The sequence below is a fragment of the Eupeodes corollae genome, chromosome 3 (assembly GCF_945859685.1).
Source record: "Eupeodes corollae chromosome 3, idEupCoro1.1, whole genome shotgun sequence".
Taxonomy (NCBI): Eukaryota; Metazoa; Arthropoda; class Insecta; order Diptera; family Syrphidae; genus Eupeodes; species Eupeodes corollae.
Window position 1 is genome coordinate 91,552,841 of NC_079149.1, and position 19,797 is coordinate 91,572,637.

Genomic DNA, 19,797 nt, shown 5'->3' on the forward strand with positions numbered 1-19,797 from the left:
TAAAATTCGCCTTTGAATTCTTTAATTGGTAGAATTAACCCATAATCAGAACCCTTTTTTATAGTTTTGCACGGCTTTTTAAACACCCCATAAATTGGCTAGAACTTTAGAACTTTAATAGAATTAGATTTAAACTAGCATTGGGCGATCTGAGAGCACTGCTTCAGAGCTTAATCTTACTAAAATATCCAAATTAACAGTAAATCCTTTCTAACTCAATATGTATATATATATTCAAATTCATGGCGAAACATAACAAAAAATCAGATAGGGTACTTGAAAACTTTCCTATTAAAACCGATAAGGAATATATTAAATTAATTAAATGATTGTAAAAGATGTTTTTGTTCGTCTTGTGGATTAAATGTATGACCACCACTATATGCTAGAAATTATTCCATTATTATACTTTGGGCTTTTTTATTTAAATTTATCTATGGATAAACTTAAAACGGGAATACTTTACTATATATACCAACTTGTTTTCAAAAAATGTTGTACTTTCTAACGAACAAAAAAAAACATAAAATTCCAATCAAACAAGAATTTAATTATTACTAAAATGGACACCGTTGGAATTTGGCTTAATTTGCAAGGAAATGAAGAACGGTACGAGCAAATTGAAAGCAGAAGAATGAGAGATAATTCCAACATAATGGAGCTGAGTGAAAAAAGCTATTTTTGGCACAAATCACGAATTTCCGGTGTAATTACGGTGGTAGATCGGTTGTCATATTTAACTTTTTTTTTTAAAGTGGTTATTTTCGATTTTCTACTCTCGAGTTACGTAGTCAAGTCAAAGTAGTCAATAATAGATACATAGTACCAATTTTTCGAATTCGATCAATTTCATTGTAGAATCGAGTTTATAGTAGTTTATAAAAAAACATAATCAACTTGCATTTTGACAGAAGTAGACTTGACTTGATAGCTAGGGAGATTTTTCTTGACTAACTTTCCAATAAAGTTGCCTTACTTTCAAGTCTCTTATGTCGTCTGAATCTGCCCATTTTTTTGACAGCTGGCCAATCAGATACTGAAAACTTGCCTAACTTTCAAGTTCCTTATGTTGTCTGAACCTGCCCAGTAATTCGTTTTGGGTGTATCGGCTATTCAACGTATGCGTACGGGTTTTCTGTGCCCCAAATACCTTAATTTTGCTTGTTTACATACAATTATCTGTGAAATACGACATGAGCTAAGTGTAATCATTCACGAAATAAGCACTAGTTGGAAACAAACGTTCGATGCCTTTTTTCACTCAGCTCCATTATTTTGGAATTATCTCTTATTGTTCTGCGTTCAATTTGCTTGTACCGTTCTTTATTTCCTTGCAAATTAAACCAAATTCCAACGGTTTCCATTTTTGTTATAATTAATTATACCTACTTGTCCAAAAATGTTATGTTTTTTTTAGCAAACGACTAGATACTCTTTCGAAAGCAGACATTGTTTTGAAAACAAGTTGGTATAACCGGCTTTAGATTCTACTTTCATACGTAGTACGATTTGCAAGTAGAATCGAAAATGAGTTTCGAATAGAATCAAAAGTAGAACCGAGTTACATAGTACAGGACAAAACATTTTCTTTACAAGAGTATTGTTTGGTTTGTGTGGCAGAAAAAAAAAATATAATTTTGTCTTGGAACTCATAATCTAAATTAATTAGCTCTATCAATAAATTTACCTATCTACAAATTCACCTATCCGAAATTGTCTATCCAACCCGACTTTCATAATAGACATAAACTTATTTTTTTTAAATAAGTGTTTCACTATGACCGTGAACTTTTACTCTAACTGAATTTCACTTAGATACTTAGATACGGTTTAATTCATTTTAGTAACATACTTATTGGGTTTTTCATAAATATAAAATAAATCAATTTATTCTTGATCAAGATCTGTCAAAACACAAATTCCCCCTGTTTTGTATTTCATGTTACAAAATAAATTGATTTATTTTTGATTAAAAATCAAATCTGCAGATTTTGATTTTTCGGCACATTTACGCCTCTTAGCTCGCCAATAATAATAAATAAATAAATAAATTAGGTGGCACGACAGTCCGTAGAGCACCAAGGCCTAGTGACTTACAACTCTCAACCATTCCTGTGTGCGAGTAATTGCAGGGATGTAGGGAATTTACAGTTTATATGCAGAATCCGAACGGCAAATTTGAGAAAGCACTATTTTATGACAAGAATTACTTTTGGAGAATTTGTCAGTTCCTCGCAAGAGGCAGTACCCGTGAATAAAAACTTTAGGTGGCACAGGCAAGGATCGAACCCAAGACCTCTCACATGACAGTCCAACGCACTTTTTTTTTTAATTCATTTTTATTAATTCATTCTTAAACCTATCTTAAAGCTAGACAAAATTCATAAAACTAGCCTAATTATCCATAACTTACAACTAACTTAATGGTCCCATACGGACACTCTTAGTTAAACTATAACACTTAAAACTAATGCCTTTCGGACCTAAGATCTATTTTACTTCATTTAAATTTTATTTATTTTTGTATTTACTAGAAAATTTGAAAAAAAAACTAATATTAATATCCTTTTTTATTTTTACTTACAAACTACTTAAAATTAGGTCCTTAAATAAAACTTAAACTACCTATTCTACCTATAAACTACTTAAAACTAGAACAACCACAGCAGCAAATCTAACGTTTTTTGTTTTTATATTTTATTGTCTTTTTATGTATGTTTTTATTTTTTTTAAATTTTTTTTTATACTTTTTTTGTTTTTTTTTTTTAAATTTAACTTTTTTTGTATGTTTTTTTTTTGTGTGCTACCATGCCTATTCTACTTAAAACTAAACCCTAAAACTATAAAACAAGTATGTAAGCCGGCCAAGGCTTAAAACCCCATCCCGACTACCCACTATCAAGAGTCGATTGAAGCCACCAAAACTGGTTCTCCTGCTTCATCCTATCATTTCGGTCCCGTTCGGACACAGCCCTACTGAACCGAAGGAGCTCCGCTCCGCCTTGTGCCCTGACGTCCCGATTGTACGGGAGTCGCCTATCCACGGTTCTTCGTCTAACGTGGTAGATTAACGGAACTGCCAATCTATCCTGTATCAGACGCCCCGAAAATTAAATTGTTAGTCGAAGACATAGCTCTTGCAATGTGACCTCGAACGAGTTTTATCACGAAATTGTCAATTCTGTTGATTCGAGCCCCGTTGTATAGGACCTCGTTGGAACAGTAATGCACATAAGAAGACTCGGTTGTTCTATATAAGCCGGTACAGCGTCGTAAACACTGCCGCTCGAACACCCGAAACTTCTCCATCTGGGAAGGGGCAAGGTTGAACCACACAGGACAACCATAAACGATCATTGGCCGTATGAGGGCCATGTAGCAAATTACATTCACCCCGGGGTCAAGCCGACTGCTAAAAAACAGCCGTTTCGTCAGAGTGAAGGCTCCTCTGGCCCTGGTCAGAGCAGCAATTATATGTCTGTCGAAATATAAATACTGATCTAACCAGATACCGAGGTACTTCACTACACTTTTGCTCGCTAATGGCTGCCCGTGAAGATCAACGATGACCATCTTGCGTCAATTCTTACACGTATCCCTCGTGGCCCTAGCCAACGGAATCCGGAACAGAATTGTCTCTGACTTCTGGACATTTATTTTCAGTTTCCAGTCGTCGCAATATCGCTGAATCTTGTCGAAATCACGCTGCAAGAGAATTCTAATAACCTCAACGTTTCGGGCCGTTCTGTACGCAATTATATCGTCGGCGTACGCAATTGCCTTTGTAAGACTACCTATCAGATCGCTGGTGTAAATGCTGAAGAGTATCGGCGAATTCACCGCTCCCTGTTGAAGACCATTTTTAATTGAGAATGTTGTGGTAGAAGTTACATTGCCACTTTTGACAACAAACTTTCTACCGTTAAGCATATCATAAAGTATATACAATAATGGCTTGCTTATGCCAAGCCTGCTCAGCTTTAGTTAAAGACCCTCTAACCATACGGTGTCAAAGACCTTTTCCAAATCAACTAGAACAGCACCTCTGCATTGTTGTTTTGATTTATTCCATTGGATATCAGAAACGAGTTTAGACGCAGCATGAATTGTGTCATGACCCGCCTTGAACCCGAACTGTTTATCCGGAATTATCTTGTTGTCCGCATACCACTTAGTCAGAGCCCTATTAATGATTTTTTCAAAATCTTTGCTGATGCTCGGAAAAAAACCTATCGACCGAAGATTTGACGGGTTGGAGTTGTCCTTTCCCTTTTTCGGGAGAGGATGAACCACAGCGGTCTTCCAATGCACTGGATAATATGCATTATTCAGTGCATTATTGAAGAGCGTGGTGTAAATGTCAATTGCTTCCATCGGTAAATGTCTTAGTACAACGTTGGATATACCATCGACACCTGCTGACTTTTTATTTTTTATTGAATTGAAGAAGAGTTGAAGCTCAACCTTCGTCACTAACAAGGGACTTAGTCCCGTTTGCTCGACGATTATGGCATTTGCCAAGGAATCGTCATTGCACCGCATGAAACCGCGGTTCTCAGATCGCCAATGTGTGTTATCATTACGGAGGTAAAAGTGATTAAGTAGGGCTCTGTTTTACAGGTCGTGGTTGGGGCGAATGCTATCATTAACCTTGTACACTTGCTGGAAAGCAGCTCCCACCGCCTCCACTTTTTCCTCCGGATCTTCAATTATATAAAAGTCATCGTCAAAGATGGCTTCTTCAGGATCTATTTGCGCTGTTCTAAGTTCGTCCCTGTTTTCTTCAGTTCTTTGGAGTTTCAGACTCGGAAGGTCATTGTCGTTCTTTTTCCTGAATATCTTGTTGATTTTGGGGAACATACTAGGATCACTCGAATTAACTGACCGGATCTTGCGGTCCCAGTACTTGTTAATTGATAGCCTGTAGTTCTCCTTAATCAACAGATTGACATTATTGACGACTTCAGTGTCCTAACCTCCAAGTCGTGTGGGTTTGTAAGTCGTCTGTACAAGTTTTTGAGTCTTGTCAGTAAGCCACTTTTGTGCCTACGTAGTGCGTCAATTGTCGCGTTTCTGTAAGCGTCCATTTGGTCCCGTTCTTTGTACTTTGGAATTGTCCGTTCTATCATTCGTTTTATTGTTTCGTCCATCTGTTGTAAATTTTGGTCAATTTCTGTATTTGTCAGGTTTCTGTTGTTTGGTGGGGCTATGTCACTCGAACGAAGTTCTCTCGCTAAGGCGTTGGTGAAACGAGGCCAACGCATCTTACTGTAATTGTAAGAGTGCGTTGCAACATATTCTTCCAATTCCACGCGTTCGTTCGGAATCTGCATTACAGCAGCCAGTCCGCAGTGATCACTGTCGTATTCGACTGTCTGTAAGCAGTTTCGAGGTTGATTACCCATTTTGTCTGTAACTGCCAGTGTGGTGTCGTACAGCAAAAGATCCAGAAAGAAGCCACTTCTTGGATACGATGGCTTTTCAGTAGCCAGCAGGTCGACGCCATATTCAACGCTGTAAAGATTCATCAATTTAAAAAGATGATTACCTCTGGGATTATTATGTTGATTTCACCAATGTTCATGTTTTGCGTTCAAATCACCGGCCAAGATGAAATGGTTTTCTTCCAAGCTCAGTTTCAGTTCCCTAAAAAGAATCTCGAGTTCTGAAGCAAAGTAAGTAACCTTCGGAGCTCCAGCCGCATAAGCCGCAATCATATACATCCGCTTCCCTTGAGTGAGAGAGATGCATACAACGCAAACTTCTAGCGTCTTGAGCTTTCGCAATTCATTGTTGTCTTGTATTTGACTTTATAATTAATGCCTTTTCGTATAAAGCGAGCGACACCGCCCCCTTGAGTGGAGTCGGGCCGGTCTCTTCTTACGTTATTGTAATTTTTATGAGTCAATTTGTGTTTGTGGTTTAGCTTAGTTTCGCTAGCCATAAACACATCGGGACTGTAGTCTGTCAACAATTGGAACATATTGGCTCTTCGTTCAATCCTAATCACTGAATTTACATTCACAGCTAGGACTAAATTGCGCCAGGCCAGGCAACAAAGAGTAGAGATGATCTACCCTTTTGCCTTGCTCCTTTATCTGACTTTGCAGTCCTGTTAGTTGACCTTGAAAAGTCCAACGTACTAATCATCATCCCACGGGTACTACTGCATCAATAATAATACAATTTTTAAAAAATATTAAGCTGGGAATTTGATCGCTCTAATATTCTCGTTAAAACAAACAAGAAGTTACACCAAAACAATGACAAACAAAAACAATTCTAATCGTGTTCCATGGGCCGAAAAAATTGATTTTTGAAGGAAATCTGAATTTACCCTTGGAAAACTAGAAATTATCATTATTTATTAGTCTGTAAGTGACTCTGTATGAAGTTTTGAGCAAAGTTCTTGGTTAGTTTTTGAGTTAATTTTTCAGCTTCTAATTTAACTGTCCGCTTAAATTTTAAAAAATATCGGGCTTTTAATTTATTTATATGTATATTTCTTAATGCATTTCAAAAACTTGATATAATAGAATTGTTTAGACGACGGCGAGATCGAAAATTGCACACATGGTTAAGAGTTTCTTTAAGATTTTTGTAAGACAGGTGAAATCTTTCAACTTTTCCGAAAATTAAATAAAATACTATACAAATTTCAATTTTCTAAAAAAAACCTAAAATACCTTATATACATAGTTGTTTTTTTTTCAAAAAAAAAAGGGAAGGGGAGTTCTTTAATATGAAGAAACTTTCCATTTTAGGGATTTAATTGATGATTTTTTGGAGTCAGTTTTAATTTGGGCATTTCACGTTCGAGTTATATTTTAAATTCAACTGTTGACAGGGTAATTCAGTCCAAATTTATTTTTATTTCACTTTCAACAGTTTGGTCTGTACACAACATAACGGCGAATAAGCAGTGCGGTATCTATCTGCAATGTTGGTTAACATTTCAATAACATGGAATTCAAAAACTAAAATTTACATTAATTAAATGTGCAGCAAATTAATATAATTTAAACCCAGTTTTTCTTAAATGCAAACGAATTTGCATGCACCTTAATTCACACCTAATAGCAAGGGCTACCAAGACCCTTTTACATAAAAGTGAGCTGTTGTACTTACCCTAATGATGAGTGCTTTCTCTTTGTTAAAACAAATTGGTCTTATTTCTCTAAAAAAATGTTGAATGGGGATTTTATAGTGGATTTATTTCACAGAGCTGTTTTTTTCGAATTTTAAAAAGTAATATCTCAAAAACCCTACGTAGAGTAGTATTGAAGTAGGATTTGAATGAAGTCCAATTAAAACCATTGGATAAGTTCAATTTCATTGACAAGAACAAAACCTTGTCGACCAAAGAATCAATTACTGACACCAGTTGAACTTTAATAAGACGAAAGGTGCTAAAATCTCTATCTCCATCCGCTCTTTTTTCCAATAATTTATCATATCTACTTTTCTACAAATATTTTATCTGGAAATATTTCTATGATTGTGGTTTATATATTTTTGTTTTTTTTTTTTTATGTGAATTTGAACAACAGCCAACATTTCAGAACATCAATGAGTTTATTTTTTTTAAAAGCTATTCAAAATAATATAATTTCTCGTCATCAACATAATCAGACATCAACATCAACAGAGAGGGGGACGACTGACATCAATGTTCAAAAGTCAGTGGTGTTTAGGTTAGTACATTTTCGTTTGTCGAACAATTCTGTTCGTCAATATTTTAAGTTTTGGTGGTCTAAACAAAAAGAAAACAAATTCGCATGGAAATTAAATTTTAAAATTCGATGTTAGTGTTGTTGTAAAGCTTACATTATATTTTTATTTTAATAATAAATTAATATGAATATGTAAGTTATTCATTGACAAAAACAATACAATTATCAACAATACGAAATAAGTTGTTGTGAGAGAATCGAGCTTGTACCTTACCTACCTATAACGTTTTCGCGTTTTGTTCTTCCAAATTATAACCTAGGTACATACTATATGTGGGTACCTAGTTTTTTTTTTTTTTTTAAGTGGTGACCGTGGAAATTGTTTATAATAAAAAAAAACTAACAACAATAACAATTGATCTTCACGCATCATGCCCTGCTTTGCACACAAGAAGAAAAATCATAATGAAGGAGGAAAGAAAAAAAAAGAAAACGAAAACAAAGTGAGTGAAGTATATTTAACATAAGAAAGTTATATTTAGTGTTGTTGCTATTTGATATAATTAATTGCACAAAGTGAAAACAAAATTGAACTGTTATTATCTAATCGCATTCATATTGAATCATTCCAAATATATTTGTATTTTTGTGACTACGAGGAAATACCGCTAGAGTCGATTTCTTCACCCACATTTTTTTTAATTTTAAAAATAATTGCAAAGTTCGAGAATCCAATAGTCGTAGGGGTCATAAACACTCCCTGGGAGATATTTTTGTTTGCAAAATACAAACAAAATTTGTATTTTATTTCCCTAAACTTTGTTTGCTAAAAGTATTACTTTTAACTAACGACTGGACTAAGAACATACTATGAATCAGAAATTCAGACCTTTTCCAAATGCATCAACTTTTAACCAATGGTATACAGTTAAGTTGTATAATTAAAGATTTCATCTAAAGATTTGTTAGTAATTTAACGACATTCGCTAAAAAGTGGTTTGCTGTCAAAAATAATTAGAATTTGCAATTTAGAATTTACAAACATTTTATTATTATAAAATTTGTTTCTAAGAAGAAGAGCAAATTTTCGGATTAAGTTTTGTTGACTCTTTTAAGATTGAAATATTTTCTAGAATCAGCTTCAATCTACGAGTAAACAAACTGATAGTGATAGTCTCCGAAAAATTGAGTTCGAAAAAAACTACGTCAAAAAACCACGAACAATCTTCATGTCAAATTTTTTGTGATTTTCTGGGTTTTGAATTTTTGTAGCGTTCTTCGCATGAATAGAAATGGAAAAATGTTTTAGCTTTTAAATATGACATATTTAGAATTCCGTTGAAATCATGGAATGCTTTCATGTATAAGGAGTCGTCCAAATTAAATAGTTAGACTATACTTAGCTGGACAACAGTTTTCTTTAATAATTTAAAAACTAATGTTGTCATTTTAGCCCTTAAAATGTGTATGTGTATTAAGATACACATTATGTTATTAAAATTTTGTCAGCCTCCTTAACAGAACATTTTTAAGCGGTGAGTAAAAACTCATCTATATGTTAGGTGTGTGACCCCCCTTATTAAAAGTCTGGATCCGCCCTTCAGAGAATCAAAGTACTTATTCAAAGTGGTTCTTCAGGAATTACTCATAGTGCAGTGCCTGGAGCATTCAAAACCGTAAAGCCTCGGATTAGGGTTATATAGTGAATGAATTAATATGATCGATGTGGGATATTGTTTTTTAAACTATAAACTGCAATGTTTACCAACAAATTTGTTTGTGCACTCCATTTTTTCATTGTTTAAACAAATTATAATAAAAAATTAATGTTGACCATATATTTTAACTTTAATCAGTAATTTTTTAACTTCCCATAGGGAGTTATTGTAATGGGTCCGATTTGTCGAATTGAAAATGTTGACATTTTCCGACGTTTCAAGGTCCCCAGAGTCGAAATAAAAGATTTTTAGAAAGATGTCTGTGCGTACGTTCGTACGTCCGTATGTCCGTATGTCCGTACGTCCGTACATTCGCCACGTTTTTTTCGTCGTCCATAGCTCAAGAACCAGAAGAGATATCGACTTCAAATAAATTTTGTTATATAGATAATAAGGCAGAAAGATGTAGAAAGGGCTCTCAAGAAAATTGCGTGGGTGTTTTTTTTACCATAGCTGTTTAAACAAAAGGTGAACATTTTGGTTAACCCTAAATAGTAAGTAAGTAAGTAAGTAAGTAAGTAGCAAATTCATTTATTCATTCAATAATTGTAGCTAAGCCGTCAGCCTGGTTGACAAGAATTATAATTCTTATAAACGTTTTTTATAGATAACAATTATATAGATAAATTTACAAAATTAAACATATTCGCTTACTAAAAGCATTCTATATTTAAAGATAACTTCTAAGAATTTACTTAGTGTTTTCCAGTTGCACTCGTTTAGTATTTTAAGGGTGTCCTGCATTGAAACGGTATTTTTACCAAAGAAGAAACGTCGGTCTGGCTTAAATATTGGGCATATACTTATAAAATGGAAAAAGTCCTCTTTTGACTTAAGGTTGCATATTGAACAGAACTGATCAAAGCTTCCGTTATAAGGGCATCCGTTTAGGCTGAGTAGTTCACATCTCGCTTTAAAAATGAAAGAAATCTCTCGGTATGTTAAGGTATCGTTAAAGTAGTTTCTCTTCTCAAGATTGAAGTTAAGCTGAGAGTATAACAATCTACTGTCGGATTCACGACCATTTAGAACAAATTTTTCTCGAGTCAAGTCCTCATTCTTTCTAATTATACGGTACAGCTGTTCCTTTAAGTTTTTGGAGTTATTAAAGTCAATATGAAGTGTTTCACCAGAAGCAGTATCTTAGTTTGCCCACTTAGCAGTCAACCAGTCTTTATTCCTCAACTCATAGAAGAGCATTTTTTTGTCATCCTTGAGTCGTCGTGGGCTAAAGTCCTAATAATAAAATCAGCCGTCAAGCCTTAAGAGTTTACTTTCTTATTACGTGCTTGGAAGGCTTTAACGATTGAAGAAAGTGAAATCTAGTCTGTTGTAGAACAGTTTTTTCTAAAACCGGCTTGAAGATTTGAAAGAATACTTTTCCCCTGCACCCATTTTTCAAGTCTCTCGACAAGTATACCGCAGAATATTTTGGCTAATGCGTTCATAAATAATATGCCTCGATAGTTGTCAACAATATCAAAAGCGACTTTTTTATGAATTGGTAAGATAACTGATTTTGTGAACGCGAAGGGAATTTCGGCGTTAGCCAAGATCTTGTTATAAAACTTTAACAATAGTTAAAGTATGAAGGAGTTACGTTCTGGTAAAATTCGTAGGGAATCCCATCTTCACCTGGTGCCTTTCCATTTTTCGCTTTCTTCATTACTGCTTCTATTTCTTCAAGTGTTATGGCCGAATCTAAAGATTCGTCGAAGATTGATGGCTGAGCGTAGGAAAACTGAAGGTTTGAGTCGCTGTGGAGAAGATGTTTGAAATGGATTGCAAGTGATTCAGCTGATAACCCTGAACCTATTCTGTAGCTTGAACCGGTAATATCTCTGGCGATTTCCCAAAATTCTTTCGAGTTTTTAGCATAGAGGAAATATATTAATATATTTCCTCTATGGTTTTTAGTTTGATCTAGATTAAGTTTGACCTAGGCAAGTGGAAGTTCCTTTTGGAGTGCCTTATCAATAATTGATCTTACTTGTCAAAATCAGATTGTGACATAGCCATGTTATTGTGGTGTTTAAATGCTTTTGGGTTTCTGTTGCTTTTCGGTGCCAAACTTGAGTTTTCTTCTGGTGAAGTTTCTCCTAATTTTCTTTTGCTAGTCATGTGACCAAATAGAAAAAAGTTGTCTTTCTTTTTGCGGCTTAAAACTAATTTTACCTGGAGATTTTATTGGTTTTGAAGATTGTTATCTTCAAGTAAAAGTTCGTTTCAAATTGTATCTCTTAGTTTAACACACTTAAAACTAGTAAATATTCAAGAGCGATTTTGTAAAATCAGAAAACTGAAAAAAAATTGTTACCTCGAAAATTTTACGACTAAAATATGATATCATCTCCAAAACAATTTTTTGCAACGACATCTGATAAAATGTTGATAAAAATCTAATTGACAGTTTTTTTTAAAAAAAAAAATAAAAACCTAAAAAAACATTACTCAAAGTTTGTAAAAACTGAATTTCGACTCAAATATGTTTTAAAAACTTAGGATTCTGGCTTCAAACTTATTTTATCTTATAAGATATATTGTTTTCAACATTCTAAAAATGTTGAGAAAAATCGAATCGATAGTTTTTTTTACAAAAAATAAAAACCTAAAAAAAAATTAATAAAAGTTGGTAAAAATTGATTTTCGACTCAAATATCTTTCCAAAACTGTGAGATATTGGCTTTAAACTACTTTTATCTTTTAAAAAATATTGTTGTCAACATTCAGTAAAATTTTAAGAAAAATCGAATTGACTTTTTTTTTACAAAAAATACACACCTAATAAAAAAAGAATACTAAAACTTTAAAAATTTAAAATATTGTCTTCAAACTCTTTTTATTTCACAGAAAATATTGTTTTCAACATTAAGTAGTTTTTTTTTTATAAAAATCCAACAGCCCGTTTTTTTGTAAAATAAATAAAATCTACAAAAAATAGTAGTAGAAATTAATTTGAGAGATATGAAAAAGTAAATCTCCAATAGTATGAAGTTGAAGAATCTACCAATTCGTTTAAATTGCTTCTATATTTTAATAAATTTGTTTGTTTAATAGAAAACTCTTTCCGACCGAAATAAATAGAAACACTTGTATGTGTTAAGCTGACAGTATTTTGTATTGTCCACGCAAAACAACTTCCATATTAGATCGTGAGATCATAAAATAGGTTAAAGTTAATCCCCTTAAAACTGCAGTGGAAGTTACTCAGTACATGAATGAACATTTTGATGTTAACGTAGTGGTACGCACAGTTTGGCGACGATTAGTGGAGTCAAAACTGTATGCAAGACGACCAGCTAGAAAACCATACATCAGTTCCATCAATAGGAAGAAACGGCTAGATATTTCAAAGTGCCATATGCATTGGACAAGTGAGCAATGAAAAAAAGTTTTATGGAGTGATGAGAGCAAGTTCAACTTGTTTTCGTCAGATGGCATTAGGTATGTCCGAAGGCCCCCGGGACAAAGGTACAACCCTAGATATGAAGTTCCGACAGTTAAACATGTAGGAGGATCAGTAATCAAATTTGTAGTTGGGCTTTTTCAAAGGCTCATTTTCTCATCAAGGCGTGGGCCCAATTTGTCAAGTAAGCGGCTGGATGAAAGCTCAAATGTATAACTGCATTTTGGAAGACCATATTCTTCCACATTTGTGGTCGAATATGCCTGAAACAGCTTATTTCAACACGACAACGACCTAAAACACACCAGCCGGTTGGTAAGAAACTTCTTAAAAGAGAAGAGCGTTCATGTTTTGAATTGGCCAGCACAATCTCCCGACCTCAATCCCCTAGAGAATTTATAGGATCATGTAGATCGGGAGATAATAAAGTCAGATCATTCAAATTGTACCGAGTTGATGGAACAATAAGGACTGAATGGGAACAAATACCTCAATAGACTCAATGCCTAATAGGTTGTGCGCCGTTATTGCCAATAAAGGGTTCCCAACAAAATATTTAAATATTTAAGTACAACATTTCTTCATTTTTTTGCTTGGCTTAAAATCCAAGCTTAGGAACATTTTGTTACAATAAATGTTTTCTTGGAGTAAGATTGGGTAAAAATTAATCCGTTTAAAGAAAAAAATCAATTTGAAAATTGTATGCTAAATTTCAAAGTATTATAATTTAAAATGAAAACGATATTCGACTTTAGGATACCTTAATCATTTAAAGGTATAGGTTGAGGGACAGACAAAAAAAATTCATACTCTTCACACCTTGGCCAGTAAATTTCAAAAACCCCAAACAGTCAACGTATAGGATAATAATATTAACCAAAATTAGTACTTATATCACATGAACACCGCCGCAATATTTCATAACATAAATATTTATTTGTAAATATGTTTTAATCGAAACAGCCTGTTGATTTTACATCACCCTCTTCCTCAAAAAAATTAGCCTCAGTATTTAAACACCTAGGAAAGTCCAATTTTGGACGTAGGTACGACGAACTATAGATATTAATTTTTCATCCGCACATCAAGAATGTGAAATATCAGGTGGTTGGTGTTATTGATCTGTCAACTCCGAATATTGTTCTAACATTGAAAGTTTATTAAGTAAATTTTTTCAACAAATATAAGGATAACTTATATGTATCTGTAGGTACATTGCATTATTTATTATAGCAGCAAAATGTTTAAAATAAAAAAGATAAAAATCAATAATTAATAATGCATAATGTGTTCTTTGATATTTAAAACAGAATTATAATTACCAATTACCAATACACAAATGACAAATCAAAAAAAAAACAAAAGACATTATGTCTATAAATAAAAATAAAAATATAAAATAGTATTCACGTCACACAATGTTGTAGGTGCCATTGTTTATCTTGAGTCACTTCTGATTTAGTTATGTATGTTCACAAACATTGTATATGTATATTTTATTGAAAAATAAATCTTTCTGAAATTTATCATTGAAAGTGTTTCAAAAAGTGTCAAAATATCTACAAATTAACAGCTAGAGCTTTTGTTGTTAATGTGATTAGTTATAGTTTAGAAAATTGTTTGTTAGCTATTTTATTTCCATGTAGTATTTTAGAATTTCTAATATATCAAATTATTTTATAAAATTTCAATCCGACCATCAGATGAATGGTTTGTCTTAGAAACCCCTTGTCCCACACATATAGAACAAAATACCAAAATTTATTTCAATTTAAATTGTAAAAAATATTCTCTGAAGCTAATCTTATTCAATTATGTATTATTATCAACTAGTCTCTATATTTCACTTTCACTCGAAATGAAATTGAAATATATTCAAAATATAAATTCTGAGTTCTGAAATTTACATTTATCGATATAGATTTCATTTTTTCGAATTGAAAACGAAGTCAATTTACATACCTACGTATTTTGCAATTCTCAATTGATTTGGAATTGAATAGATTAAGTTTGTGTAATTTGAATTCGAAAAGGTGGAATTCACTCAAAGGAAATAAACCTTAACTTTTCACTTGATTCTTAAGAAGCTTTTCGACACAATAAATAAATTTTCAATACCAAAAACAACGTTCTTTCAAAAATGTTCAAGACAAATTTAGAAACGACCTCGAAACCAGAGTCTTCCCCAACCAATATTTGGAAACTGTTTATCTCAAAGAACGGAGATTCTGCAGCTACATAGCTGTCATATGCATTAACAAATGCAAATAAAAAACTCTAATATTTTATACTTATTTAATAAAAAATCATAAAACAAATAAAAACATAAGAAATCATACAAATTGTGACAATTTTCGAAATTGTTTGTTGACTTATTTGTATACATAGATGATAATGATTATATTAATAATACTTTTTGAACTATTTAAAAATAAGAACATTCTATTCTTCTGTTACTTACTGTATTTTGTTATTGTTTTAAATTTAACAAACCTATACATAGGGTACTAAACACAATTCAAAACATTCTCTTAAGAACTCAGTTCATACTACTCTTTAATCTAATCGTGTTAAATTAAGGCCAGCTTTAAATTTGTTAGATATAAAAAAAATCAATTGGGTGTCGCAACAGTTCATTTAGAACTAAAGCCTAGTGACTTACCATTCCTGTGTGCGAGTTGTCAGGAATGGAGGGGACCTACAGTTTATATGCCGAATCCAAGCAGCTAATTTGAGAAAGCACTTCTTCATGACGAGAGTTACTCTTGAAGAATTTGTCAATTCCTCGCAACAGGCAGTACCCGTGAAAAGACTTTAGATGGCATAGGCAGACCTCTGGCCTCAGACCTCAAAGAAGTATATTTTTGAAAAAAATCAATATAACGGTTTTTTTTATAAATCAATATAACTGAAAAAAAAAATTTGTCACCTCCAAAATTTTACGACTGAAATATGATTTCATCTCCAAAACAATTTTTTGCAACGAAGAATAATGTTTTTGACATCTGATAAAATTTTGAAAAAAATCGAAATCGATAGTTTTTTTTACAAAAAATTGAAAACCGAAAAAAATTAACAAAAGTTGGTCAAAAACGATTTTCGACTCAAACATCTTTTTAAAAATTTGAAATGATAGCTTCAAACTAATTTTTACTTATAAAAAATATTGTTTTCAACATTAGGACAAATTTTGAGAAAAATCGAATTGACAGTTTTTTTTACAAAAAATAAAAACCTAAAACAAAAATGTATAAAAGTTGGTAAAAATTGATTTTCGACTCAAATATCTTTAAAAAAAATTGTATATATTGGCTTAAAATTACTTATATCTTTTGAAAAATATTGTTGTTAACATTCAGTAAAATTAAAAAATAAATCGAAGTGACAGTATTTTTACAAAAAATTAAAAACCTAAAAAAAATTTAACAAAAGTTAGTAAAAATTGATTTTCGACTCAAATATCTTTTCAACAATTTGAAACATTGGCTTCAAACTAATTTTATCTTAAAAGAAATATTGTTTTCAACATTCCATACAATTTTGAAAAAAATCGAATTGACATTTTTTTTTACAAAAAATAAAACTAAAAAAACAATATTAAAACTTGGTAAAAATTTACTTTCCACTCAAACTTATTTTATTTCACAGAAAATATTGTTTTCGATATTGAGTAATTTTTATATAAAAATCCAACAGTCCGTTTTTTCATTAAAAATAAAATCTACAAAAAATAGTACGCAAATTTGGTAAAAATTGATACGAGTGCATATAGACAAACTTTTAAGCAAGACAAATCGACGGACGGGATGGGAAGTTACCAGTGTGGGTCTCATCCCAGCCTCTTTTTTTAAATTAAAAACTACTTAAAATAAGGTCCTTAATATAAAACTTAAAACTAACTTAAACTACCTATAAACTACTTAAAAGTAGAACAATCACAGCAAAAAATCTTACTGTCTAACGTTTTTTGTTTTTCATTTTTTTTTATTCCATGTTATATTTTTTGTATTTTGTTTGTCTTTTTTTTTGTGTTTGTGCCACCATGCCTATTCTACTTAAAACTAAACCCTAAAACTATAAAACAAGTATATAAGCCGGCTAAGGCTTAAAACCCCATCCCGACTACCCACTGTCAAGTGCAGATTGACCAAAACTGGTTCTACTGATTCACCCTATCAGTTCGGTCCCGTTCGGACACAGCCCTACTGAACCGAAGGAGCTCTGCTCCGCCTTGTGCCATGCCGTCCCGATTGTACATGAGTCGCCTATCCACTGTTCGTCGTCTGACGTGGTAGATTACCGGCACTGCCAATCTATCCTGTATCAGACCGCGTCTATCTAAAAAGAGCAATGCCTCTGGTGGAATGAAGCATCTCAAGCGTGCACTTTCAATATACTCGTCGTTCGGATAGAACGCCCCGAAAATTAAATTGTTGGACGAAGACATAGCTCTTGCAATGAGTTCCCGAACGAGTTTTATCACGAAATTGTCAATTCTGTTGATTCGAGCCCCGTTGTATAGGACCTCGTTGGAATAGTAATGCACATAAGAAGACTCGGCTGCTCGATATAAGCCGGTACAGCGTCGTAAACACTGCCGCTCGAACACCCGAAACTTCTCCATCTGGGAAGGGGCAACGTTGAACTACACAGGACAACCATATACGATCATCCGCCGTATGAGGGCCATGTAGCAAATTACCTTCACTCTGGGGTCAAGCCGATTGCTAAAAACCAGCCGTTTCGTCAGAGCGAATGCTCCTCTGGCCCTGGTCAGAGCAGCATTTATATGTCTGTCGAAATATAAATACTGATCTAACAAGACAGTCCAACGCACGCATCATGCCACGGGTACTTCAATTTGTTATATATGCAGTAATTTAATTTAAATTCCTATTAGGAGCCTCTACGGCAAAGTGAGAACATCATGATATTTTTTGCTTATTTTTCTGATGTTCAAAAATATCTTAAATAAGACCTTTGATAAAAAAAATGTATCTTCTTTTTGATCAATTTTCACAAAGAAGCTTTACAAATTTTGTTTAACATCATAAATTAACTCATAAATGCAATACTTTTATGTACAGTAAAAATAGCAAGTACAGAAATTCGCAACTAGCTTTTTTCTCAAGTTTTATTATATTGTATTTATTTTTAAATTATGACATTGGAAAAACTTTATGTTTGCTAAACAATATTGAATTTGTGAACATTTTATTTACAAAAATATTTTGTTTAAATACATTTCAGTTCATCAATGTGAGTGAGTAATTTGTTTAAATCTTTATTTATTTAAAAAAATACATAATAACAAACTGTCGTTTTCATTGTTTTGTTCTTGGTCGAGAAATTCTCAGATAGTTTTGATTTCTTTTTTTGTTAAATGCAAGCAAAGTAAAGTTGAGTCAGTCTTAATTTTAGAATTTAACATGTGAGCAATAACCGGGTTCATGTGCAGAACATTAATAGGGCTTGAGTATTACAACAAGTTGATTGTGATACCACAAAGCTGGAATTTCATTTGTTTCACGGGTGAAAACCGATCTTGAGGATTCCTTTATTTGTGGTGCTTGGTACAGTAATAATGATGACAATTATCGCGATGTTCTATAGTTTCGTTTGATTAAAGCTTCTGCTAGTTACATGTTAATTTTTGGGACTAAAGATCTTACATTACAAAAGGATGTCATCAAATTTTTTCAATATGTTTATACCTTATTACTCGTATCCATGACCTGTCCGTTATATGTTCTCTTTAATGATTCCTTAAACAGTTCGCTTTTTCGCCGTCTAAAATAAAGTTGAGAACTTCAGACCTATAGCTAAATTATCTGCGATACCAAAACTGTTCGAGTCTATTGTATGTATGTGCGTTCCTTTCAATCTTACTTACTTACTTACTTAATGTGGGGCTACAGTGTGAACTAGGGCCTCAATCGACAAACTTCTCTATCCAGCTCGGTCCCTAGCTAGATGTCTCCAGTTTCGCGCTCCAAGTTGGGTGAGGTCACTATCCACTTGTGCGCGCCACCTGATCCGCGGTCTTCCTCTACTGCGCTGTCCTGTGGGTGTGGATTCGAAGACTTTTCGGGCCGGAGCATTGGTTTCCATGCGCTCTACGTGACCCAGCCATCTTAGAAATTGGACTTTTACCTTTCCGGCTAAGTCTACGTCGCTGTACAGCCCGTACAGCTCGTGGTCCTATTATCTCCTCCACTCCCCTTCGATGCATACGGGACCGTAGATCCCACGAAGAACTTTTCTCTCGAATCGACCCAAGGTACTTTCATCCGCTTTTGTCATAGACCATGCTTCTGCACCGTATAGCAGTACGGGGATGATAAGGGTCTTATATAGCAACACTTTGATCCATCGAGAGAGGACTTTACCACTCAATTGCTTTCTCAGTCCAAAGAAACAACGGTTAGCAAGAGTTATTCTGCGTTTGATCTCAGCGCTGGTGTTGTTTCCTGCGTTTACAGCGGAGCCTAGGTAGACGAAGTCCTTGACAACCTCAAAGTTACGTCAGTCGATGGTGACGTTTTGACCAAGACGTCGGTGTTGTATGTCCTTTCTTGACGACAGCATGTACTTTGTTTTGCCCTCATTACCCGTTTGAAAGATAGTGCCTCTAGTGTTGACGTGTGAGCGCCTGCACTATTCTTTCAAGCACGATGTTAAAAAAATCACATGACAGCGCGTCACCCTGTCTAAAACCTTTTTTGACATCTAACTTTTATGGAACAGGGTGAATTCTCCTTGGTAATATTGCACAAACGGACGAGTTTGGCAGGGATGCCAAAACTAGACATGGCTCTATACAGCTAGTCCCTGTAGACGCAGTCATATGCGGCCTTGAAATCGATGGTGTCGATTTGGTGTTCTTGGGTTTTTTCCAGAATCTGCCGTAGGTAATGTGAATATTTGATCAACTGTGGACTTTCCTGGTCTAAAACCACACTGATAAGCACCTATCGGGTTATTGACGATAGGATTTAGA

At 33.6% G+C, this 19,797-nt stretch overlaps 1 protein-coding gene across 1 annotated transcript in view; it reads left to right on the forward strand.

Moving 5' to 3' along the window:
- The first annotated feature begins 7,804 nt into the window (after positions 1 to 7,804).
- The window catches only part of LOC129949477 (galectin-9C-like), a 62,436-nt gene continuing 50,443 nt past the window's right edge, over positions 7,805 to 19,797 (forward strand). Inside the window, exon 1 of the mRNA XM_056060969.1 lies at positions 7,805 to 8,176. Within this exon, the coding sequence (XP_055916944.1) occupies positions 8,105 to 8,176 (72 nt within the window). The 5' untranslated portion in view covers positions 7,805 to 8,104. The remainder of the gene's footprint in view (positions 8,177 to 19,797) is intronic.